The sequence below is a fragment of the Dromaius novaehollandiae genome, chromosome 2 (assembly GCF_036370855.1).
Source record: "Dromaius novaehollandiae isolate bDroNov1 chromosome 2, bDroNov1.hap1, whole genome shotgun sequence".
In the NCBI taxonomy this organism is placed as follows: Eukaryota; Metazoa; Chordata; class Aves; order Casuariiformes; family Dromaiidae; genus Dromaius; species Dromaius novaehollandiae.
In genome coordinates, this window is record NC_088099.1 from 105,185,749 (window position 1) to 105,213,168 (window position 27,420).

Here is a 27,420-nt window from a genome sequence, read left to right on the forward strand (position 1 = left end):
TTTGTTTCCAGAGTACTTCCAGGCATATGCTTTTTTTCTTTTGCTTTTTTAAAGTACAACTTGGGATTTTTTTTTTTTAAGATATCCTCTAGAACAAAACCTGAAGTTTTATTTCTGCAGAAGGATTGAGAAGAGGATTGCATGTTCGGCTAGCTGGGCAGTAAGCAGAGAGCAGTGGTAGGGGCTGGGGTCAGAGGGACACTCAGGGTAGGGGCAGCTGGAAATGAAGAAAGTTATAAGGAGAGGTCAGGGAGGGTGCAAAGAATTCTGGAGTTGGAGAATTTGAATTCTGGGGCATGAGTCCCATGTGTCTTTTTAGAAAAAAATATCAAATAAAACATAATTATTTTATCTTTGAAAAGATAAAACCGAATAAGAATGCAGTGTCCAAATACATTTGAAAATGCAGAACTGACTAATAATACATAATTCTGGGGAAAGAAGGAAAATAGTGGAATGCTGATACAGGAAGACAGGTGATTAGGTCTTTGCAGTACAGAGAGTTAAGGTGTAAGGCTGGGGAGAAAAATCAAGCATTAAGACAATGTATCTCAATAGACAGATACAGTAACTCAGTGCACAAACACATGCTAAGAAGAAACAGGATAGGAGACAAGCCCCAGCCCTGCAAAAATACTGTACATGCTCCATGTGACATGCACCCAGTAGCAGAATTAAGCTGATACATAAGCCTTCTCTCAAGTAGTTTAATAATAATAAACCTGTTCTATAAGGACCACTTTGGTGCAGAAGAAGCATAAGAAGGCCATAGTGTAAATAAAAATGATTTCTCAAACTCTTCACGCAAAACTTTCTGATTCTTTACCATCAAAAAGTGTATATAACTCACCCAAGGACACACAGTAAATCAAGGACATTAGACTGTCTGATCCCTGACACTGACTTTTCTCTTTTTAATAGAAAAACTACAGGAGGACAGGCCTTTGGGATCTATCAGATACTAACTGCATCTTTTTGAAGGAGAAAAAAACAGGGGCAATACAACCCGCATAGGGGCTAGATGAAACCATAGTTGTGTCCTACTGTGTTTTAGCTCTTCTGAATATAAAATACATCCTTTTAAAGTATGCTGGCAGGAATGTTTGTGAAGATGCCTCTCCCTTGCTGAGAATATGCATTGGTTTGACACTTACAGTAACACAGTTACCAATATAACACTTGCATGTTATAGGCTATGTCATAATATCTTTCCCCATGAACATTAAAATTGTAAAATTTGGCTAATGAGCTGATAGTGGAGATCAAGGCCATATTTCAGATATTCTCAATTTCTTTGGGTCTTCCTTTAACTGCAGGTGCATGAGAGCTTTATATATTAAAGATGTGTCAGTACAAGAATGCAAGTTTATGGTTGTAGACCTTTAATTTGAAACTCTAAAGCAAAGAAAGGAGGGCTTAAAATTTCAGAACGAGCTTCCATTAATCCAACGAAGAAAGGAAGTATGAATAAAAATACAGTTTAACATTTAAAGATGGTATCCAAGGAGTTTCCAGTAAGAGGATGAGTTCCTTGGGTCTAAAGGCACTGAAAAGCTGTGTTCTTAGCCAACCGGCAAAATAGGTCTGTTCTGTCTGCTTCAGCCTCTGCATGAAAATGGATGTCTGCATTTGTGGGTCAGAATTCTATTAGACATTGTAAATGGGTTGCCACAGGCATTTCTCTAAAATCTTAGCAATGAAACAATGGTGATTATTAGGATATGTGTCTAAAATCTCTGCCACCAACAAAGATCTTGCTGCTCTAGCTGTGCTGCAAACCCAGACCAAAGGAACTTTTCCTGCACAAAAAGTTCACAATCCAAGGCTACGCTGCATACTAGTGAACTAGCCAACAACATTGCCATCCTGCTAGTATGACGAGCCCAGGGTTTTATATGAGCTAATTTACTCTGCACTACTGCACTGACATATTTCACACTCTTGAGGCTAGACTGTTTCCTTCATTCAACCTAGCTCATTTTGTAAGCTGCAGGCATATACTCTCGATACAAGTAAAAGGACACAAAAAATACGGGGCTATAGGCCAGTATGTGGAAACAACAACAAAAAACAACAGTGGTCATCATGATGCACAGAAATCATAGCACATCAGTAGTATAATGGTTTTCATAGGCATCAAAGAAAAGAGTTTTCAGGAGGGATTTGAGGGTAAATAAAGAGGAATCTGCTTGCTTTCTTTGTGTCAGCAGTCAATGGGACGCTTTACAGGAGGACAACTACAAAGCAACAAAACAACAGAATGTTTGCAGGCCCCCTTCCTCAAAGCATCACCTTATTAGGCAGAATAAAAATGAATTAGGGGGATGAGAACAGACTAAAGGAAAACAATATTTGGGACATGAGCAAATGATTTTGTCAGGATGCCTGGAACTTGGTTTTGGAGAGAGCCATCTCTATATCTATGCCTAAGGCCATGTGGACATGCAAGGTCACTTACTGACATCATATGCAGTGCAATCATTTCAGTTCAGGTCTACGTGAGGTCTACCCTACTCAAGGCCTAACCTTTTTTTTTTTTTTTTGAACCAGACTAAACTTGCAGCTGAAACATATTCAGTTTGACACAAAAACAACACTGAAAGAGTCTAGCAAAAACAAAGAATATTAGTCCTTTTTACATTGCCAGGCTTAACTGTACAAGTGTTTCTGGAAATGTTTAATAGAACAAAACTATATGAAAAAAGAAAAAAGAAAAACCACAGGCACAGCTGATGTAAATGTTTTTTCTTTTTTTTTTTTAATAATCATTTTTATATTGCCTAAATCCCTAAAGTCAGTATCTGGACTCTGTCTGGAGGCTCTCCAAAAATCACTGCTTGTCAACACCCTTTCCACAGAAATAAGGCTGTTTACCTCCACTGGTGCATTGTCAAATGATCTCTTCCCATTTGTATCACAGTTTAAGTTGATATTCTTACAGAAAAGACTAACCCTCCCTTTCCTTATCCAGCTGTCTAAAATATCTATAGTCCACAATGCAATAAATCATACCAAAAGAATGCCTCTTTTCACTGTGCACCTATACAGAGATCACTGTAAATGCTCAGATATTGTATGCTCAATGGCTCAAGTGGAAGGTATTTATTATAAACAAGCCAAAACTTGGCCAGTTGATAGCAATGAATGAAAGGGAAACTCAAAAAATTCTGACTGGATATTTATTCACTTTGAATCCTGATCCAAAATGATCATTTTCCTGTAGAGAGATTTGATAACAAGTTCTTTCACTTTGCCTCAACAACCTACCCTCAGCTTTTGGAAGAGATACACAGAGGTTCGGTACATCTGCTGGTGTGTGCCAACCTCTTGAACTGTCTTTGACAGATTACACAGGATCCCTGAGAAAGCCTTCATATTACCCAGTCTTTGAGGGCATGCTCGAAGTACTACGTTTGGAAGTTTTGCTCATAGACAACTGTAAACAGCATCAACCCGAGTTCTTGGCAACTAAAAGAATTAACACTGAAAGATGTGAGGGACAACCCAACTTCCTCAAGCTTTACAGAAAAAAAGTAGTTAGAGTAACAAGGCGAAAAATGATAATCAAACCAAGGATGTATTTATTTCTAATCAACTTAGTTTGTTCTGTCTTTAGTAGTCACTGGCATTCACTGGTGTGTGGATAACAAATTATTCTCCAGTCCCTCCACTTCCTCTGACCAGTGGGCATATCCCTTAGCAGGCCCTTTTCTCTAACCTCCATACATGGGACAAGCCTTCACAGTCCCTGCAAGAACAACAGTGACTCTGACCACTTCATCACATCTTTAAATGGCCCCTTCCAGCCCAAAGGCCTGGCAAGGAATATTCAGAAATGTGACTGGCAGCTGTCTGCGCTCTCCCAGTGCTATAGCTGAACTTTTCAGTTAGTTTTCTACAGTGCCTATGTACCAAATGCCCATTCAATGAACTCCAGCATACAGACACCAATCCTGGCACAAACCACAGCAAGTGCATCAGCTGCCACCTCTCATGTACCTGAGCACATGGATGGCTTCTCCCAGAAGCATGTTTCCCAATTATGCAATTGTGCTGCTGTCACCTACTTTCTCTGAAAGCAAACTGCTGGCTGAAGTAGCTGCTGGATGTAGATGCTTTGCATCTTCAAATAGGGCTGCCTCAGTCATAGCAATCTACATTATCAAGAGTATCAAAGATTATTGTTTCAGGTATTAGTCTAGAGTAGGAAATCCTTCGCAAAGCCATATTTAAAAACTTAGCTAAGTCAGTCACATCTCAATTTTTAACTCCATCCAGCAGTTAAGCCAAAGTGGAACTAATTGCTAATACTAGAAGGTAAAAATAAGAATACTTCTTGTGAGTATTCCAGCTCAGGAACTGTCTGTCATCCATCATCAACCCTTTTTGGCTGTTCTTCAAGTGCACATAAGTGTTTGAATCCTGTTTTGAATCTCTACTGTTGTGAATAATGTGCTTTCCTATGTTTCTGTTTTTACTTCCATGCCCAGCTTTCCCTTGCATCCATTATGCCACACAGCTATTGACTTGTTATATAGGTGGGCGGCTTACTTGTAGGGCTAGATCCTACCCATGCCAGCTTTTTTGTTTTTTTGCCAGCTCTGTGTCTGAGCTGTCTGGCTCTTTGGATTCATTTCATCAGTCCAGATTAATTCTGCTTTTTATTTCCAGCTTACAAGCCTTGCAAAAGGCATCTGACACATACGTGAAATACAGAGATAATACCAATAAGCACCTTGGGGAGGAGAGAGCGGAAGAAAGGTCAGAAAAAACACCTAAATACTACCTTGAATACTCATCTGCAAGGTCTTTAAGCCAACTATGTGGAGGATAAAAGACTGTGCTAACCATATAGGATTAGCACTACAGAAGAATTGTTTAGAGTGAGGAGTGAATGTCACAACATGTGATCAGTGGTGACACTACAGCATAAGAAGAGGCCCCAATAGGCTTTGTTTCATAGTTATGAAAACAGTGCACAGAGAAAACCTGGTCATATCACTCACCTGAGCTTTTCCTAATACCTCACATTTCCTCTGTTTCCAATTTCACCTTCATAACTAACTTTTTAATCTCCCCCAACACATGGAAACAGAAACTAGGATCAAGGGGGAATGCTGCCAAAGAGTAGAGGTTTGGGGATTTACAGCTGTTATCTAAAGGAAAACTATAGCAGGAGCCAATTGCTTTAGTCAGAAGTCTTTGTTATTGTAGAGAAGCTTTAATATATATGTTTTTGCTTTCTAAATCAGAAAGTGGAAGTCTAGCATTTTATGGGTCAATCAGAAGAAAAATGAAAACAAAAGCAATTCCATTCCTAGTCACCCAATCTGGAAATCTGTTAAACTAAGGTCTGGAAAGCACTAACTTGGTAACAGATGTAGTGAATTATAAACATGAATTTGTCACAGATTATTGTAAAAAAATAGGCAGGAGTCCTATTTTAAAACATATTTTTTGTTTTCATTATTGTTAATCCACCTTTCCTCTTACAGCTATTCAACATGAAGCATGACTGAAAAGTGGTACCAGTTCAGCAGCCTGTAGGAAGGAAAGAAAAAGGGGAGGGGGGGGGAAGGTTTTCACAAATTATAGAACAATGTTCCAAAAAGAAAATCTGATTTAAAAAGATATTTCAGTTCAGCAGTCAAGTGGCCTGTTTTGAATTTCAATGGCTATTTGCAGCATTGAGGTTTCTGTGTCACTGCATGCAGAAAAGGCTGACGAGGAATGGTGCTGTCTTCCTTCGTTCCTAACCACAACACAGTAGATAAAGTCTGAAGTTACAAGTCAGCTGAGAGCTCTACCAAGACTATTAAAATGCACTGGAAAAAGCTGGAAGGAAGAAACTTAAATGGGGCCAGGTTAGACGTTTCAAAGGGATGAGTGACTGATCCTGTTTTATGTTATGCCAGACAATGCTAAAAGCTTAAACACTAGCTCTGTCAAGCAAGAAATAGATATATTATTGTCTGTGAATTATTAAAATTGACTTCACCTACTCACCTTTAGCCTTTTCTGGCTGAAAGAAAAAAATTAAAGAAAAAAATCTTGCAAGGGAGGCACGCACTCTTAATCTATTACTAATGTCTTCTTGAATCCTGTTAATATTTTTCATATTGTCTGCTTTGGTGAGCTCAGACACTGTAAGTGACAAATGAGCAAAAATTCCAGCTGATCTTAGGCATAAGTCTCTCCTGCCTTGCAGATAATTACTGTTTCCCCTTTCACCCATCCATCTGGGACATTAGACAATTTGGGGAGCATCCAAGATGGGCATAAAGGTCTATTTTCTGGTTCACGACAAGTACAGTAGATGTTTATACCAAACAAATCATTTTCCTGGGTTTTATTCAACAACAAAAACCTTAAAAAATCATTTGGATCTACAAGGCTCAATTTCCCCTGCAACTCAAACATACAAGCTCCCCTTAAACACTAAGTGAGTACTAAGGATGTTAAAAATCAATTAACAGTGTAAAATGCTTGAAGTTTTGATAAGGTCAGAATTATTGCTGAAGTTTTTTAGTGTTGGGTGGATCCAGGTAATAGTGGAATACAAAGATGAGACACAGAAGGTGATTAAACACTAATCATGATCATCATAGGGTAGCAACATTAATGACAGTCTCACCTCTTCATGCCTCCATCATGAAGTTGTTAGTTTACAAATGATGACTCTAAGGCAATACAGGGGAAAGGCAAAGGTTTATTTATTTTTTTTAAAAAACTACATCCAAACCTCTGCTTCCTTTCAACCTTTTGCCCCTTTGAGAGAAATCGTAAGTGGGGAAAGAACAGAGATATGAGTCTGAACAAGGCCACATTAGTGTGCCTCTTGTGGATTTTTGGGTAGGAGACAGAGGACATAAAAATGTTGCATCTCTAGGATCCATCTACAAGGAAGCCTGACTACTCCAAAAAAGTAACTTCTCCAAAGCCCCTGAAAATCTAATTTTGTTCTCTCTCTCTCTCTTTTTTTTTTTTTGACAAAATACTTCTCAAGGTCTTCCCCCCCCCCCCCCCAGTATGAATTTAAAACTTTCTACATTTTCCAGACAAATAAACTTCAAATAACAAAGGAAAAAAAAGGGGGATGAAAGAATGCTATTGTAATGTTTGGACTGTGAAACACTTGAAAAACATAAAATGCAGACTTTGGGAGTAAAACCTCCAAACCTTCGCACTTCCTCAGAACCGGTTGCTTCTTTATGCATTTCCCCTCAAATGTGTCCATATGGTCCTTTGGTCCTTTCACACAGCCCTGGGGTATACCTCACAAGGACAACTGCATTCACTCTGATGACATCTTCAGCAGCAAGAAAATAACACTGACACGTACTTTGCAGGAGGTGGCATAGGAGTTTGAGAACTGTTAGCTTCATCCTTCAAACACGAAAAACATTAAGTGCCATGGTATACCCAGGCTATGCCACAGCCAGACAACACTGATTGGCTTAAAGACTTAAATACTGAAAAGGCTGATTACCAAGGCATTTGCTGACCCAAACCACACCAAAACCATCTCATGACATTTCAGATGTAACACATGGATGTGGCTGTCATTTTCCTGTGCACCCACTGACCCATAAAACTGAATACAAACACCAGAAGGCAGGCTAGCTCTTACAAAGGTTGGAGTAACTAGACACAGAAGCCTAGCCCTTGACTGCTGAAGGAAACCTCACCTCAGGCTCATATCCTCCATATTCAAAAGTCATTTTTTTCTTTACATATAATCTATTTCACTTATGGTTCTGGGCTGCCATTCTAAAAGCACTGCAAGAGTTGAGTTGGCACAGCATACACAAAAAATAAGGTTAAAACAGAGTGGAAAACAGAGTCAAAATGTGAACATTTTTATTAAGATATTGCTTGACTTGTATTTTTAAAATCCCCTTATAAAATAAAAGTAATAGCTTCTAAAAAGGAGACAGATCTTCAGACACGCTCCAACTTTTAAATGAGAAGAAACTAGGCCTGTAAGTGACCTCAAACACCTCTGACATCAAAGTCTTCAGAAAGCCCAGCTCTGCCCCTGCCTTGGTGAGAACGGCTTTGTGCTGAGCACTCTGTCAGCACTCTAGTCTCATTCGAGGTACTGGGCACTTGAAAATCTGGTCTGAACCATAATTCCGCTCTTTCAAACATCTAATCTCATACAGGGAGTGGGAAAAGCCTGAGGGTAGTGGAGACTATTGGCAGGAGGGAATACTCAGCAGTTGTCACGAATGCATCTTTGGTGCTGACTGAGCCTGGGTTTCTGTCATGGCTTTTGCACGTTCCAGGCTTTTTCCTGCCCCCGCCCCGTCACTTCCCTTAAGAAGCCTTGCATTTCCCACCACAGCTGCTGCAGCACAGGGAGTGTTTGTAGGGGACAGGCATGGGACAGGCAGTGATAAGAAAGCAAGGGATGGTCCAAATGAGGGTGAGATAACAGGCAGAGATAACAAGGGGGAGGAGGAAGCCAAATGGCACACCAAGGGAAGGGGGAGGGCAGGGGATAAGAGGTGAGATAGAGACTTTCCATGCATGAATAAACATGAATAAGAGGAGAGGTGGAGGTAAGACCCCTAACGCGACCAGGAAGGCGAATAATTACGAACAGGAAGCATCACTGCAGGAGCAGTTGTTTAAAAATAAAAACTATATGAACTTGGTCTAATCCCTCCTTGCCTGCACAGGCATGCTAGGAGAATCTGGGCTAAAGAAGTTGTCTTGAGGTATTTCAGCATCTCCTCTCCCAAGTACCATATTATGTACAATGGGGCAGGCAGACAGGAATAATCAGTTGGCATCTCCTAAATTCCCATGCACATTTGGACTGACCATCTCAGTTCTCATCAGAGGTGAATTGCTTTGCTTCAGATATGAAGAGCCAGCAGTGCACGTAAGCACACTCTTAACTCTGAGTATGGAAACTGTCCCTATTAAATATTCATGACCTTGAAGTGAAGCACTTGCTTGGTGGTTTGGGTCAATCAGGCCTAATTAAGGAGCTAAACAGCCTTCTATTCTCATTCACATCTCCCTCAGTCCTAATCCTCCCTTCACCTGGGTTTAATTTAAAAATCTATTTTCAGGAGTTGAGCTGGGATCTGTCACATCCAAGATTGCCACTCATTGCTGTGCACCAGCATTATTTAGAAAAATGAGAAATGAAGAAAAAATAACAACCCTGGATGCCCTGCCTGGATGACAGCTCTATCTGTAAACTAGCTTTTCGATGGGCTCACAATCTCTTTACCTACCCAGAGTGGAAAATTGCTTTGCCCAAAGTCAGTCACAGATTTCTTCAGCTGGTCCAAACGTTTCCAAATAAAAACTATGGGCCTTGTAAGTAAACATACGGTGCAACAGTCAGGACACAAAGCCAGTCCGACTTAGATCCAAGGAGGTAAAGAAACCCTTTTCCGTTGGCAAGTCTTGTCAGATAGTTGTGGTATTAGGGGATCAGAGAGCAGACTTAAAGAGACAGGCTGATGTTCTCAGGAAGATCAATGAAGACATGAAGGTCACAGATGACACATGGCTGGTTTCAAAACCTCAGGAATGACAGCAGGGAAAGAGGTGGTGAAAGAGGAGGAGGAACAGAGCCAGCTGTGGAAGTTGCCAGAGTTTTGTCGGAGGCACAGCAGAGGAGAAGCAGGATGATGTAAAGAGAAGTGAGAGTATCTGTAAAGCACAGCACATGAGGACTGCAAACAGTGGTGTCCAGAGGGATTGCATTACTGCATGCCGCTGTCAAATACTGATGTAATGAGCTAGTTATGAAGCAAAAAGTCAGAAATGTGCGTGGGAGTGTTGGAGGGGTATGTATTAGGTAGCCGCTCCCACAAAAAAGGAGGCAAACTAGGACTCCTGCTAATTTTTATGTGTTAAGAGGATTAAACAAGACAGTTAGCAAGACTGGACATCAGCCTGCTGAAGATACTCAGCTTTGATGACTTATTGAGAGGAAAACCTGGAAGTAAAAATGGTCTTCCTATCCTTCTCTTGAGAAAGTAAAAACTTTGAAGGAAGAACTAAGACAAAGTCAGGATGAGAAGAGACAGTAAAATGCCACCTGTGGAGGAACACTTGTGTTCACTAGAAATGTTGGTGTGTGCACAAAATGCAACGACATTTAGCTCTCTTCCTAACTCTGCCGCTGCCTCAAGATCTCACTCAAGTAGTATAGTCTTTCTGCTCTGTGATAAATTTATTTCAGAAACAGAAAGCCAGTGATACTATTCTTTTTACCTATTTCACATGCTCATTGACAAACATTAAAAATATGTTAAGTACTTAGTGCCTTACAGAAGATGCTACACAGTGATAAATTACTATTAATCATTATTTTATTCAGCTGAATTTGACATGTATGTTCTCAGCAATACCTCCAAAACACCTGATATGTAAAGCCTCTAAGTAAAACAAAAAAAATCTACTGCAGATTTTATTAGCAGGATAGACGAATAAAAGGGAGAGAGTGGCAAAGGAATGCAGAGAGAATGTTGAGTCTGAAGTAAGGAATGTTATAAATATTTTGGCTGACACAGCAGCAAAGTCAGCATGGAGGAGAATTAAGGACAATAGGGTAATCATTTACAAAGGCAGTAGTTTTCAGATGTTGACATACATTTTTGGAACAAGGAAAAAAAACAGGTAAGAAGTCTGTAAGAATTATGACAACTTGAAACTTATTTACCTGGCTATTAGGAAAACAGACAGAAAAATTATCTGAAGGTTATTCTTCCTCGAATGCTGCCATTTCATTTTCATGAGGATTAATATAGGCTACATATTGACACTGATGAGCAAAAAGATCCTTGAAGAAGGGAAGCACGTGTTTCCTTGCGCAGACGTCTGAGCAGTTTACAGCACAGGCTGCTCTGAACTTAAGAGTAGGAAATGAAGCTTGTATGAAAAATAAAGTGGAAGTTCACAGCATTTAAGGCTTTGTGATCATGGTTTCGTTAGATCTTAAATGCTCTTTAGGGCAGGAACACTTAGAGGAGTTCACAAACGGTTTTGACTTTAAGAAAGCTGACTTTGGGAGAATGTGATATACCCTAAGGAATTTTTACTGGAATCCTGTGAAACATGGGAAGCATAAAGCTGAATTTTTAAAAAACATTTGAACAGACTGAAATTTAAAGCTGTCCTGGTTAATTCTAAAAAGGAAAAAGGGCAACTGAGGCCAAATGCAGTTAAGCAGAGATGTGAAGTTTACTGTATGCAAGATATAGAAGACTTGGAAAAAAACCTGTATGTATCTATAGATATTTAGATACAACAAACAATTATTTGAAAAATAAACAACCTATTAAGGAGGAATATCAAACCCGTTAAAAGTCAAAAAGAGCAGTTTGGAAGAAATAATTCCAAAAAGATAAGTATCCTTGGACATTGTGCTGTCATGAACTATTCCACTATTCCGCTAACCATTAAATGGGATTTCATTTATATCCTTGCTAGAAAGGACTGGGATAAAAATGCTTAGTTGCTTAAGGCATATAACAAAGGGAAGAGGTTAGCATACCTTTTTTTTTCTTTGAAGAAGAATAATAAGAGGCTAGACAACTGCTTAAATAGTAGTACGACATTTTCTCACTGTGACAGAGGTTCTAGGGCTTGCTTAAAGGAAGGACATATGCACTGCTGTATGCATGTCCTCTTAGATACATCCAAGTCAGCCCATAACATATATGATGCACTAAGGCAACCTACAGTTCCTACCCTAAGCAAGCTTTAGCATACCCACAGAAACAGGTGGGAGGGAGGGGGAAGAATTCCCTGTAACATACACAGAACATTAGGTTCAGAGAAAAAACTTTCTATATGGTTCAAAGGTTTCTTTTTTTCTTTAAAAAATTAAGATAGAATTTATTAAATTCCTTTTATATATATACACACACATATAGTAAGTTCTATGATGAGAGATCAGATCAGTGAGACTTGGAATTAACCTTCATTGTTGCAGAAAAGGGCAGTGAAATGAAGTAAGCAACTATGGAACTGCAAGCTTAATATCTGCCATGCAAAAATACTACAAGCAATTTTAGTCAAACACCTCAAAAGGCATAATTTAATTAGAAGTAATGACTGTGTTATCCTTGGAGGGAAATTTCTGCTTGATCATCTTATTTGATTTCTTCAGATATCATTGTCATGCTGTTCATTTTGGAATCATTCTTTTTTCCTAATACATGTAAAAGAGATGGAGGAGAGGACAGCAAATTAATTATCTTGCTGAAAGATAAGAAAATTTAAGACAGGTCAAAACTTTCTAACAAACATCCAGCTTCAGGGCTTGAGAGATCTGATTCTTCCAACATCCTGTGCTGCAGGGTGGTTTGTTTCCAGCTGAATGAAATGTCTCATTTAATTTAGTTTTTAAACTGTAATTTAATTTTAAAATTAATCTGAATATTATTTTTGTGAAAGCCAAGTGCATTGTTTAAATCCAAGTATGGATTATGTTACCTGCCTGAAATTTGAACATTCTGATTGCAGCAAAAATAGAAAAAGCTAGTGAGACCATAGTCAAAAGGATCTACTTTTTCCAGGTGACTAAGCTGTAGTGAAACTCATCTTTACATTACCAAATGGAGGTAAATTATGCCCTTACTTGCCATGTGATAAAAAAGTCTGCAAAATGTGTGAAAGCATCTTTCATACTTTATCAAGTTCAGTATAAAAAGCAAGTCTGTGATGAAACTCCTGTGAAAATTGCTGATTTTAAGAAAGGCAAAAGTAATCATTTTTCTCCAGTCTTTGCAGCCATCAGGTTACAGTCTCCAAATACAGTTTAAAAAAGGGTCAGAAAGGATAGTGACAGGAACACGATGTAAGCCAAAAGAAACGATACCAACAAGGCTGCAGTTATCAAGACTCGAGGAGGGAAGGAGAGAGACAGGCATTAGAAGCATTAGCAGGAATAATTCCCAAGGCCAGTAAATATCAGGCGGCCCCAAAGCAGTCAAAAGTAGAGTCAAGAGATTTAGAGTCAAGGCATTCAAAGGGTCTACTTAGTTTGACCAGAAGACAGTCTCACATTTCAAGGTTTCTTCTTCAGTACAGCTAAGCTTTTCAATGGGAGGCCTTGACCCTAGGGATCACTAACTGAAGGAAACAAATGTGTTTTCAAATGAATGTATTGGCACTGTCTGAACTGACTGCATACAAGATTAAACGCTATTTATTTTCACTTTCCAGAATATCATGTTAAATTTTAGAGAGACAGGCACACAGAAACGTTTCCAAATAAGACAGGAGAATCTGAGCATTGGATTTGCTCTGCCAGCTAGGATTCAACAGCAGAATTCCTGTTAACTGATGTGGCTAAGCCTCCTTCAAAAATGTCAACCTGAAGCTTTCTTGCCTTCAGCAATCTTGTTGAGGGTGGAGAGAGGGGACATGTGCAATCACCCCATTTCAGTTCTGTCATTACATTTCCTTGCTTTTTGGCCATGGATTAGATTTTGTTTCAGCATTTTCCAATTGCACAGATGTGATTCCCTGACTGAAATAGATAGAAGTTTGTTTTCCTTTGATAAGGAATAGAAGTAAATTCATAATTAAAAAAAAAAAAAAAAGTCATTCTGAGATGCTTTCCCTTTCTGAGAAAGGGATTTTACTTCCAGTGGGTGGATGCTAAGTTGATTGGAAACCCTAGAATCATGCCACCCCCTTTTTTTCTCCGTGTAGATATAACAGACTCAAGACGTATTCAATTCTAAATCCTACCACTTCTGAGAAGTGTTGCATGCTTGAGAATTTAGGTCGGATCTTCTTTGTTTGCATCAAGTAGGGAAAATGAAAGCTAAAATCAAATTGAGTGTTTTTACTGCTTCCCAATGGAGAAAAAATCTCTAACGAAATCTCCATTCAGAAGTTGTATGGCTGACAGCACTATACAAGAACTGTCCAAAAGCCAGTTCACTGTTGTCAGTCAAGAGAAACTCAGAAGACGTAATGAGGATCTGATAGTTGGTGTCCCTGTCCTTCATGCCATACATGAATATTCTTGCCTATACCACATGGACACACATGTCTTGCTGTTCCTGAATATGGGGGTATGATGCAGTGTGTAGAGTCAACTTAGAAAGTTAAATAAAATGTTGTAAATCAGGACCGGTGAAACCAGCTTGGAATGAAACCAGGCAAAGACCAATCTTTGCCCTTTCAGCGGCTGAGAAAAAATACCATCTCTTCTGTACAAACACTCTTCCAACAAGTTAATGACAACATCTAATAGGTTCTGCCATGTCACTGTTGATAAGAGGAGTTTGCTAACAGTTCATCTGCATATTCCCTCAAAACCCATTTTGTGCTTCTGCCCCTGACTTACTAGAGCAGCTTCACAGCCTTCTTGGGTTCCCCAATAACAGAGCAGGGAGCTTGTTAAAGGCAAGAAAAGATGGGGTCAGTGGAAGAGAGAGATGGAGTCCAAGGAAAGAACAGGTGGCCTATAACAGATCAGGTAATTTCAGATAACCACCAATTCTCTACTGAGTTTATATACAATGCTATTTATTAACTTTGTGTGTGTGTGTGTATGAGCGTGTGTGTGTGACAGAGAGAGAGACAGACAGACAGAGAGGGAGAGAGATGGCCTTGTAGAGACTCACCTGAAAAAGTATCCAGTTCCAACTATGGAGAAGTTTAACACAGGACGTAACACAGCTATGACATTCAAAATATTTTTAGACTGGGGCATATGTAATGTTTTCAGGAACATAAAAGTGTTCTTGTTTTTATTCATGGAGTTGGAGAAGGTGGGCGGGACTTTTGCTCAAGAGAGGATTTGTGGTAAATCAGTAAGGCTGGATTTTCATATCTCCGTGCACTTTCAAAGCACGTTCCACTCCATATTCTGATACCTCCTTGTAATCACTTATCAACCTATTAGAAATCGCATGAGTGTTCTGGAAAAACCTATGTATATGCACTGTCTCAAAATGGACAAGCTTATAGTGAGGTGAATTTAAAATCCAGAAACTGTGTTCCAAAGAGGGGACAGTAAGGGCAGAGGGAAGACCATGGACAAAACTACTTCTGCAGAAAATGGTGAGCACAGGAATGAGGTGGAGGGCTTCAGAATAGCTATGTACTACTTGTGAATTTTGAAGAGTAAATAGGTACTTGTGAGTAAGAAGTATGACAAAGCAGGAAAATGGGTCCCATAAAGCACAGACTTGTTGGGTCAAGTGTCCTTTTCCTGTTTGGCAAGTCCTTTTGTCTCTGTGTCCTCCTTATCATTCTGACACCTTACCAAAGCACAGAATGACAGACAGCCCTAAATGACTTCCTAGTGTTTGATTCTGATACTCAGGCCCAGCCCTCTTAAATAATTGCATAACATGAAAGTCTCTATTCCCCTCTGAGTGCCCACTTTAGAACTGATGTTCATTTATACACATGCAGCTCCCCACTCCCACCCTGCAATCTGTGTCAAGACAAATGTGCTCTTGTCACACCTTGCTTGTAGCAGGAAGTTGAAGGCAGCACTTCTGAACGCCCTGACTGACAGCCGACGCTGTGTCAGCAGCCGGTGGGGCTGGTATCACCCTTGCCAGGAGACCAGAACATCCTCTCTTGGGCACACCCGCTCCCAGCTAGCACAATTAGGACTATTGTTCTCTGTGTCCAGAAGCCAGGCTCCGTCCTGCACCCGCTCTGTGTGTCGCCACTATCCTGCCTAAGTTGTAGGTACGATTTTTTTTTCTCTTCTAACCAGCTCAGTCAATCTGAGCATTAGTGGCCTGGTTCGGCTGGCAGTCTGTGCTGGTTGAATACCCCTGGCAGGCTTCACTGGGAGTCAAGATTCCTCACGTGAATGAGCATTTACTAAGTGGGGCCCTGCAAAACACCCAATGAAACAGCACACAAGCACATTCCCGAGCTTTCAAAATGGGTATTTTGTGATGCGACGAGTTACAAAGATCTAAGTTGAGCAGGGGATGCTCACTGGGTGGAATTGGAACACTTTCACTATAAGACACAGAAGGAGGTATTTTAAAAATCAAGTATATTACAGTGCACACCTTCCTTCGCTTTCCCTTCTCACAGTCAGAGGACAAATGATCACACACCAATCTGATACCAAAAGCAACAACAAGCTGAGCTGAATTTTGTTTTGTTTCCCATGGGGTGATGTTCCACACCCCTAACCCTCCTCTTTCGCATACAGTGACCAAAGCAGAGAAGTCACCTCAGCAACAGGACAAATCTCTTTCTCCTGATACGTTGCTGTGTGCTTGGTTGTTTTCGGGTAGCTGACTGAGAGGGTGCCAACAAGCAGGCTAATTTAGATCTCTAAAAGCTGGCAACAGGAGTGCCATTAAGCCATTTTCACAGACTGCTGGCCAAATGCAGCAATTTATTGGCTGAGTGATTGGATTATTCATTTGCAAAGCTAAGAGAGGGCATTTTCTTACCACTTCAGTTGGCCTGTAGTATTTGTGATTGACTGTCACATGAATCTTGCCAGTCTCCTTGCACCGTCCTACTTCATTTTCATTCTTCCCTTCCCACCTGTAAGGAAGATAAACATTTAATCAACCCATAATTACTTTAGTGCTCTGATCTTACCAACATTTGGCCTGCTTTCATTTACTTGAGGCTGGTGTCAATTCTCCCTGCAGGACAGTATAAACTCATTAGCTGTAGGAACAAAGGCAGAGTTTAGACTTGAATGGAGCAACAATGGCTTTTGAAGTCTCTTTGTTTTGGTTTTTGATTCAGTGGAAAGTCTAGAACATAGGACTTCCAAATTAAATACAGAATGCTCGGGGAAAATAAAACCTCCTGATTTCAGTATGTTTTACGTATCTTCAAATAAATATGAAAATGAGTTTTTTCATTTGTGGATTGCTTCAAAGTTGTTTAGAATTGTTCTTAAAAATATTTTTAATTCTTGCATTTTGGCCAGTACTTTTAGGAACTCTTTAATCTGTTAATTTTATGGAAGTGAAGCTCTGTTTGAATAGCATTAAGCTGCATAATCTAATTTGTGCTTAACTAGAAAAAACAAAACAAAAACAGTTCTTGAGTTTTCAGTCCTAGCTCAACACAGCATTTCACATACATGCACCGTAAATGATACGTACTACCTGTAAACTTAAAGTCAGCTACTTTGTTTAAATTAGTTTCATATGTGTTGAACAGTCTGCAGTTTGCTGTGATTTGTGTGATCTGATTGTACCATGAACTATTTTGTTAGCAATTGTCCTGATCTAAAATTTTGGGTTGAATACACCACCAGAACAGAAATGGCTTGATAGGTCACTATCTCTGGTTTTAAAATGGCCAGATTTCAGCCTGGAAGCTTGAGGACAATAACCCCTCTCAAAACAAATGTTTCAGCTGATACTAAAAATCTAATTCATTAAATATACAAAACCCAGAGTTATGACTGAAACTCTACACTCTTCTTACTTTTTGCCTCTGAGTTTATCAAGGAGCTCTGAAATAGCTTGGCACAAAAGTGTAGTGATGAAATTCTTTGCTTTTTTAGGTTTCAGTGAAATCTATGTAATTTAAATCAGCACTGTGATTTAGACTAGTCAGCTTCAGTCATCAGCAATAAAAGTGCCCTTTGCCTCCCACGAACTAATCATGCTGAAATATTTTCAGTGTTGCCTGTTCTTGGGATTTTGTCAGGTATTTGATTTTCTTCTTCCTTCCCCTCCCCCCCCTCCCCCCCCAAAGCTCCTAGAAGAGTTTAATTCTGTGACAACTTCAGCCTTCATTTTTGAGTTTCGAGCCCTCAGGGCTATGGAGGAAAGTCTGAAAATGTGACCTCTGTGTCCCCCTGAAGGTTAAAACACTGAAAGGCAGAAGGAAATACCAAATACACATTATTACTAGTTTTTAAATGCCATGATTTTTTAAGCAACACTCATGACTTTTGGTGACTAGCAAAGCCTGTATGATGCTTGATATTGTGAACACTTTACATTGAAATAATTTCTGCCAGGTAATAGTCACCTTGAAGTCAGCTGTAAATAAGGAATGCCATGATGCTAAAGATGATTAATATATTAACTTGTCTATCTTTCTTTTTTGCAGTTGTTCTGTTTGAAGCCTGCACTGTAAAGTTTTCGCTCAGAAGCCAAAACTAACATTAGTCCCTCCCTTTAAAGGGCAGAGGGTAAAAATGTGCAGGACTCAAATGAGCTTAATAGAAAACTAACCGTCACCAGTAAAACAACAGGAAGTGCTTAGATCAGGAGACGTCAGTTGTTGTTGGAGGTCACTGAGCAGAGAACCCCATCTAACACCCAACAGTCTCCAGAAAGCTCAACAGAGCCAGTAAAGACTCACTTAATGTGGCTATCAAAGTTATATAACAATACAAATAACTCAAGAAGAAAACTCCACCCATTTTGTTCAGCTCAGTAATGTGAAAAGTTCACAAGAAAAAAAGTACTTCTCATTGTGAACAAAGTGGGAGACACATTTGATAGCAGCACTTTTAATTACTCCTGGCACCTCTGCACTCACAGCTGGGGACACCAGACTGCTGATAAAAGGGATTGCTTTGGGGCCAACCAGGCACCAGGAATAAGACATCCATTTATCTAACCAACTCCCTATTCCTTTGTCTTTTAACCACAACGAAAAAAGAAAAGAAAAAAAAACTTATTTATAGGCAAATTCCAGTCAGAATTGTTAATTGGAAAATGTGATGCCAAGTTATCCTGAAGCATTAGCATAGTGGAAGAGACATGGGGAATCCTCACACTTTTGTGGTTTTAGATAGTTCCAGCCACGAGGACTGCTCAGCTTTCTGCTCCTTCTAAGTAGGCAAGAAAACAATCTAATGTAACTTGGAGCTAAGAAAGCCGAACCCCTGCTAGAGAAAGTCTGGCTAATCAGGGCTGGGCTAAATTCAAACAGAATGAGGAGCGAATTCCCCCTACACACGGCTAGTGTCAGAGCCCAGAGTCTGCAAGCACCTGACACCTGCTGCAGTGATGGTTTGCTCTCAAAACTGATGGCATTGGCCACACTGCAGAAGGCTCTGCACTCAGAGAAAGATGCACGAGACAGTGCTGTCTACTACTGAGAAACCAAGTTTGATGCCCTATGTGTCTGTGCTGTCCACAGAGTACTGAGGATGGGAGCTTTTTGAATACCCAGGGCAATAAACATTGCTAAGTGCGATGACTACCACGACTACCACCAACCTCAGAAGCTTCCATAAAACTAACAAGTTGGTTATGTTTCAAAAGCATGTATTGTAGTTTACTTGTTTAGAAGATTCTTCACTTCACAAACTTTTATAGGCTGCATTTCCAGAGAAATAGGCTTCATTTAATTTGAAAGGCTAATTTCATGCCTGCAAGGACCCTGCAAATCACTATTATAATATTTATTATCAGCCATAGTGAACACTCCTTTTCCTCTTTGACTCTGAAGCTTCCAGTTCTCTTGCATTTCCTACAGCCATTCTCTAAGATGGCAAGCTGCAAGCTATAAAAACATCCACAGGTACAGAGGATTTTCTGATGGTGAAGAGCTGGGGCACTCAGTGGGGTGTGAGGTGGGCAGAGCATGGCATAGGGGAGCCAGGGCAACGTATGGGTGGGGGGAACAAATGGTCCAAATGGCTTTAACTGAGGAGCAAACAAGGCAAAGTGCGCATATTTTTGAAGTCACTAAAATCAATGAAAAATAAACCTTTTGCAAAAGCACAGATAAACTGAACAAGTATTCACTTCATCTTTACCTGGAGGCAGAACTGATGCCATTTTATAAAATATTCAGAAATCATCAGCAGCTAAAGCCCTCAACCACTTTGTGGGAAATAAAACTCTCACATTCCTCTTTTAAATCAAATAAATGCCAACGGAAAATCTTTTCACATTTGAAAACCAACAATAAATTACTTAAAAATAAAATTTTAGGGAAGCTTTGCTCATCTTTGACAGGTGACAGAAGACACCATTTGTGTGCACCCTTCAGATTCATGGCTTAATTAATTGTCACTACACACACAATTAGCCAAAGCACTGCATTTGTTCTGATGCTGTATAAACAGCAAAACTGACACCATGTAAGAGATCATTGACATCTGTTGCAAGCAATCTCTCATAGGGAAATTTTAAATATGACTCTTCACATGTTCCTTGGGCCCCTGCTCAAACTCTGATTCAACAAAGCATCCAAGGATACAGGGGTTGTTTAACTGCTATCTTGTGCTTAAACCTAAGATATAAGTATGCTACCATGCAGGGATGTACTTAAAGATCTGCTCAAATGCTCTCATGAGTCAGGTCTTCAGCGTTCATTCACTGAAGGAACACAGTTAAAACAGTTAAGATTGTTGGCATGAAATTCCCAGCATTGCCAAGCTCAGGTTTCAAAAATATAAATTGTGACTCCCCATGTTAAAAAATTTTAAGAAAGACTACGTCCTAGGTCCCCCTCTTTTTGTGGTTTCTTTTTCTTCAATCCATTTGGGAAACTTCAAGCTCATCTCTCTGCTTTACTTAAAATTGGGGGAGTTGGTGATGATGCTTCCTTTTAAGAGGGCTTTGTTCAGAAGAAAATATTTTCCCAAAGAATATTAATGCTTCTGTGAAGATCAAAACATTCAGAAAGTTTCAAATAAGTTCCACTACTGTCAAGTCAAAAAAAAAAATCTAAAAAGATGATTTGACATTTTCAGAATGAAAAGATTTTGTTTTTCTTTTCTGAATGGCTTTTCAAATTCCTTTAAAGTTTTTTTTAAAGGATGTTAAAAAAGAAACAAAACATTCTAACTGACTTGAAATAAAATATTTTTCCAAATGCATTTGTGAGAATTTTTTCATCTCATTTTGGGAAAAAAACTGAGGAATTTCCCACAAAACATCACATTTAATTCTCACCCAGCCTTCCTATAGAAGAAACTCTCACACCTCTTATTTTTAATCATCTGGAATCAGATAATTAAGTTGTTGCAGTCTTCAAACCTTACTGTGAGTTCTGTATTAGGTCTGCCAACAGATAAAAACTCCTATCACTAAGAAAGTAAAAAAGTGTGTTCAGCTTGAAGAGCTAGTCCTCTAGCTGAGGTGAGCTAAATGCCCCCCCCCCCCAAATGTACTCTACAGTGAGAACAAGAATAAAAGTGGTACAGCCCTAAGTAAGCACTGCTGCTTGTGTGAGTTCACCCAAAGAAGCTTCTCCACTGACGTAGCTGGGTTCTTTACAACTATCACTCTTTAAAATGTGCCTAATTTATGTAATTAAGCTCATTCTCATGCTCCCTTCTTCCTGATCTGCAAGCTTGTGATTTTCCTGTGCTGTTAAGCACCACACACGGTCCCTGGCCAGGCAGCAATTTCTTGTGGACAGAAGCCAGACTTGAAACCAGTGGCTGCTGGTGAAGACTTTGGATGGCTCCTCTCCCCTCTCCCCATGCCACCATCACCAAAGTCTCATCGGCTTAGTGTTTACAGCAATCCTTCACATCTCCCGTGTGTTTCTGTATCCCAATCTTCCATTTTAAAATAGAAAGAAAACACAAAGCCAAAAAAAAAAACCCCTTTGCACTGCAAAGCCAAATGACTACAGTAAAATATTCATTTTTCTTGAATTAATTCTGATCCTGGAAGCAATGAATATTTCTGTAACAAATGTGCATGCATTTTTATATTAATAAAAAATACAATAAATCTTTCCACTGCTGGAACAGGTTTTTTTTCTTTTTTCTTTTTTTCCTTCATTTGCAGACAGCAGTCTTTGTAGCAGTCTGCAAAGAACTCTGAGTGCTGTAGTGGTTTCAGGCTATCTTTGCAATCCTGTTCTAATTTAATAAGATTAATGACAGAAAATTAGTCAAGACAAGCGTTTGCCTGTTTCGTTTATCCTGCTGTAGTTCAAATTATAGGTGGGAAGTGCTTCCCCCAAATATTACTTAATTAGTAGTAAGTAGAAGGGAAAGTAAAAGAAAAAAAGTGTAATACTTACAGGGGGAAAATATTTGTAGCTTAGAGGCTTTCCGGTTAGTACAAAGGATTGAATTTGAATGATTCAGAGGATTATATAAATTTAGTTTCAAATTTCTCCCTTGTAAAAAAAGAGTTAAATGAAAAAAATACAACATAGATAAACTTCTGCGTACACTTTACAGTCAATTTCAGAGAGAGAACACATCAGGCTTACTGCAACTGTACATGTCATTATTTACAAAAGCATATTAAAGTTTGTCTCTCATATTTTGGCCAGAAAATATACTCCCAACATGTGCTAATGACTGGCTATAACAGAGTAGTATGGTTTTTTTTGGAAAGACCTTATAGGTTAAGCTGTACAGTTAACGGGATGTCTTAGGAAGACAAAAGACTTAAAAATTATACTTTTAGTTTGTTGCAAGGCAGTAAGGATCGCCTTTCTGCCTGTTCTCTGCTGCAATATCAAGATGTGACAGCTGAGACTTTGTCCCCTTTGCAATTTTCCCTGCCAAAGCACAAACCAGGGATGGCGAAGCACCGCTGCACATTTGCCCTGTGTTCCCAGGTGTGCTACGAGCCCTTGCAATTGCCACTGCATCCCCTTCTGGCCATCTCCTCCACCCTGCCAGCGATTTTGAAAGGTGCACCGCACAGCAGTACAGAGAAGCTGTGCTGGCACTTAGAGCACTGGAAAGGGCACCTGGAAATTTCCCAGAGAAGCTTTTGGGACTGTGAAATTTCATAATACCTGGGAAAAAAAGCAACTGAGCTTTCAGGGAGAAAGGAAGAAAACAGCCTTCCTTGCAGGATCACAGTTAGTGATCCATTTTGGTGTACTGGTTCTTAGGCACCTCATAAATTTTCAAGCAGCAGATCAATGGGACTCACCAGTGGGGTCCTGCAACACTGAAGGGGAGGATTTTGCTGCCAGGCTACTCACTGAAGAAGATATATTCAAACTGAAGGAGGTGGGAGTAGAAAGCCCTGGGGGGTTTCAAAGAATGTGAGAGGTTACCAGCCATCCAGCCAAGGTGACAGAGATGGGCAGGGGGGGAACTAGAGAGAGAGAGAGAGAGAGAGAGAGAGAGAGAGAGAGAGTGTTTTTTCCGGAAAAGCACAGGCCAGGCTGATGCCTAGAAAAATTATGGAGACTCTTAACACAACTTTCCTGATCCTCAAAAAAGTTCTAAACCTCGTGCAGTTTGAAAGATGAGCGATGGCTCCCGGGTGAGCAGAGGATCAGTTTCTACGCTAACTCCACCCAGGAAGCAGAGGGAAGGAGTTTGGCTAGATTATTTCTAAAATTATCAGAATTGCATTCCTCCCAAAATCATCGGCAGCAAAATTGTCACCAGTACCTAAAGTGTCACCTCAGTACCCATACGTACAAGTATTTATGTATCACCCATAATTGGCTTAAGGATGTAGCTAATGTATCACATAAAGCGAAGAAAGATTTCAAAAGAACCAAGGAGATTAGCAACTCAAACCCTGTTTCTAAATGTGAGCTAGACACTTAGGCTCCTAAAAATCCATGGCAGTGGATGTGATATAGACAATTATACCATGTTGAAAATTACTTTTATTGATTAATTAAAGAAAATAAATATGCCTTTGTGCACATAAAATAGCTGCCCTGTATCATCATTGAAATAATACTGTTAAAATTTCACCAAGAGTAAAACCTGCAACTAAGTGACTTAATCTAAACATGGAACACAATAATCACCAACCTAAGCGATACGCAGTCCATTATATGAAACCATTCTGTCATATGTGAGTAAAAAATCAACAAATGGGACACAAAATCCTGTGTATTAGGACCAACCAAATCTAAAATAAGTCTTTCCTATCTTCTATATAACAGAAGCTATTCATAAAAGTACTTTCACTTGCTTCTGAATAATCCTTGTTCTTTCCTCTTGGTTTTCTAGAGGGTTCATTTTGCTTTCTGGAAAATACATGCTTATTTATCAGTCTTGGGAAATGGAGACTTCTTAGGCTAATAACAAAGCAAGGAGCTTAATTTTAAACTAGTGGATAAATTTACTGACATCAAATGAAACTATGAATAATGAGAACATCTGCAAATCACAACATTTGTGTAGGTACTGACCTATACATTTCAACTTCTAATTTTAGGTAACCAAATTAAAAAAAAATGCTGTTCACCAAATAGTCATTTTTTCCTATTGCAAAGCAACACTGGACAGGGCAAAAAAAAAGTTCTCAATATCAGAAGTCTTATTTGTACAGAACAAGCACACCTACAACATATAATTCTATTTCACCATCATTGTAACAGAGTCATTATTCAGTTCGTATCAATGCTTATTAGCGAGAAGTGGCTTGTAAAGACAAGGAGCAAAAGTACAGAAAAAGAGAAGAAAAAAGAAAGAGAATGCAATTAATAGAGCTCCCACTACCCCCTGCCCCTTTACCCCGTCAAATCTCACTGCTGTTAAGGCATATTGAGCAATGTGTGATCAAACAGAGGCATCACAGTGTCAAGAGATGCCAAAAATATGGAGAGAAACATATTCCCAGAACTGAGCTTTTGGGCTAGAAATTCTCTTTATACAGTCTCTCCCTCCCTCTATCAGAATTTTTTTTCTGAAAGTTGATGCCAAAAATTGAAACCAGACTAAAAACTCATTGAGGAGAAAATATTATTACCTCCCCAGCCACCCACTGGCTGTTCAAATAATGTTCTATATATCTGTGCACTTCTGCATATTTATTGAATTTGTCAAGTTTTTGTTCCCAAGTAAAACTTATTGGCCCTGTCAAAAGTTCACCAGCTGCACAAGTGACTTTGATGGCCTGAGGAACAGCCCTGGCGCTAGCGTCATGGAAGAGCCTGTGGCTTTCCTCTCCCTTTTCCAGCTGAGATTGGTATGTTGATGCATGGGGCCCAGAGAAGATACAGAAGGAGGAAAATCGAAAAAATAATAAACAATAAAAATATAAATTACAGAAAGCGCTCACCAAGCCATCCTGGTTTTATTATATGGCCTTGAGAAGGAATTTTGTATTTTCAATCAAACTATGTGGAATATGCATTGTAAACATTCTGCACCCACTGCTCAACATTTTTATGGCTTGGTAGGACAAGAGCTAATAGGAATGTAGAGTGAGCTGCTACATAATCCTTGTGGTGTGGCTGATGGGCTGTCATGTGGAAAAGAACAGGATTGGCGGGTGTCATCTCTTTTGATAGCAAAGGATGGGAGTGAAACTGAGGGAATATCCTCGATTTGGGGACTAGGAAGATGGAGATAAGGGCATGAAAACCCTATTGCAGCAGGCTGATGAACAGCAGCTTAGTACTAATATCTTTGAAGTGGCATCTGTCCCACAGGACAGGGTGTGAATGGGAGAACAAAGAGTGAAGACCTGGAAGCAAAAACAACTAAGATCTACCCTCCTACTTTTTTTTTCTTATAGCGTGGAGAACAACAGTGGGCTTACCCTCTGTCGCAGTCATTTATGTCCAGAAGGCCTCCTGTTACAAAATTAGAAAGCAAGGAGAAAAAAGTAAGAATGTAGAGAAACAATGCTCTGTAACAGCAGGCGCAGCAGGTTATAAGTGTTCGACCTGTGGCTACCATCTCACGTTCATACTTACACAATGGTTTTCCCAATATGCCTAAATGACTTCTCCACAAATTCACGGACGCTATGGACCTCCCCAGTGGCTATGACAAAGTCTTCTGGCTCATCTGTTTGCAACATCAGCCACATAGCCTGTGGAAAGACAAATAAAGCCAGATTCAGTGCATATGTCAGTGGTCTCTTGGTACATATTATATTACTGCATTTTTGATTTGGAGATAACTACAAACACATCAAGATAGGGAAATTAGCACTTTCCTATTGTGATGGCTATTAACCAGTGCAGTGCAACTCTGAAAAGCGTTCAATTATTTCTTATTATGGAAAACATTGCTATATTTGACTTTCAATTTGTTTCACAGGAGGGGTTTCTGTAGAAGAGACTTTAATACGTTTACTTTTGAATGTTGAGATTTGGTTTACTGCTCAAGAGTATGGATTCGCTTAAAAAATTACATGTCTTGACAAAGATATGGAGAAGAGAACAGAATATTATAATCCTTCCATCCAAAGTGCTCTTGACTATTTGTCATAAAAAAATTTCAAACACTTTGACACTATGAGAAAATACGGGTTCTTTTGACGCTTACTTCTGTCATGTTTGTTTTGGCTAAACTAAGATATTAATTAAGAATAAGTAATAAAATAAGTAACTAAGAACAGTCAACGGTGTATTTGACCAAATTCATCTGTTTTTCCTGAGTATGTGCTGAATACCATACAACAAAGCTCTCTAGTAGAAACTTTCTCTTTTGATACAGTAACAGAAACACAAACCTTTTCTTTTTGACACAGGCATAGAGAAACACTGACAGAAAAGTGAGACAAACATTAGCATTTCTCCTTCAGAAAACTATTTGCACAGTGACAAAATCACAATTGGTTCGGAAGCACGACTCCATGAGCTTATCAGCATTTCTGCATTTCAGGGGAGCCTGTTTACTTCCCAAAGCACTGCCTTTCGGAGTCCCCTCCCACAAACACAGAATGATGGATGAGCACCATCCCAGAGGGCGAGCTGGCTCAATCAGCAGGAAAGCAGATGGAAAAAGAGGCAGAGAATGTGTCTGAGGTACTGCGGCAGGTACATTTCAGTAACAAAGAATTCCAGTCTTCTGATGTGCAAACCACTGCTCTAGCCACTAGACTGCTCTACTGCCTAGGAACTGTGAGTGGACAAAATAATTATTGCTTTAGATCAATCAAAATGATGCAAACACTTCATTTCCTTTGGAAAGGAAGAGGGCAATACCTGTATGGCATGATCCTCATTTAATAAATAATCAGAAAAGGAAAACAAAATAATTCAACTTTCTCTCCATATGCTAAAAAGAACTGCCACCTTCTCCCAGTGTAATCCACAATGCTATTTGCATTGACCTCTTCACATCAGCTTTAAAGAAAACAACTTTAGTAGGTCCCTTGATAGTAGCGGATACTCTGCAAATCAGATTAATAAAAGCTTTGGGACAGCTCAGTTTCTCTTGGTAAATACCACCTGAAATGTTCAATTTTTTCTCCCCCCTCTTCTTAATAAATCAGTGTCCAGCGTAGCAAGGAGATACATTCCACTTAAACGGTTCTATTTGCAAGTCATTTTTCTTCCTAGTTATTATTTCGTGCGTCTTCCAAAGTTTTGACAAGATTTTATTAACATGTTCCTTCTGAACCTTTTTGCATCTTGAACGTGCATGGAAGGCTGAGTTTTGGGCAACTGCTGTGTAAGTCCTTGACATTAATTGTGCTTTAGGGATATGACCTGCTGAGCAGGACAATGGCAGCAACTTTATTTTTCCTTTCCAGGGTTGAGCATCCCAGGCAATGACGCAAAAATACCCGATTGGCTGATGAAACTCCTCTTGTGCGGAGGAGA

The 27,420-nt window shown here is 39.5% G+C and overlaps 1 protein-coding gene across 3 annotated transcripts in view; it reads right to left on the minus strand.

Annotated features, from left to right (window-relative positions):
* Positions 1 to 27,420, minus strand: part of GMDS (GDP-mannose 4,6-dehydratase) — a 433,675-nt gene that overhangs the window by 58,387 nt on the left and 347,868 nt on the right. For all 3 annotated transcript variants that reach the window (XM_026114911.2, XM_064507108.1, XM_026114912.2), the window contains exons 8-9: positions 25,561 to 25,679; positions 16,425 to 16,521 (exon numbers count right to left, since the gene is read on the minus strand). In XM_026114911.2, coding sequence (XP_025970696.2) covers positions 16,425 to 16,521; positions 25,561 to 25,679 — 216 coding nt within the window. The remainder of the gene's footprint in view (positions 1 to 16,424; positions 16,522 to 25,560; positions 25,680 to 27,420) is intronic.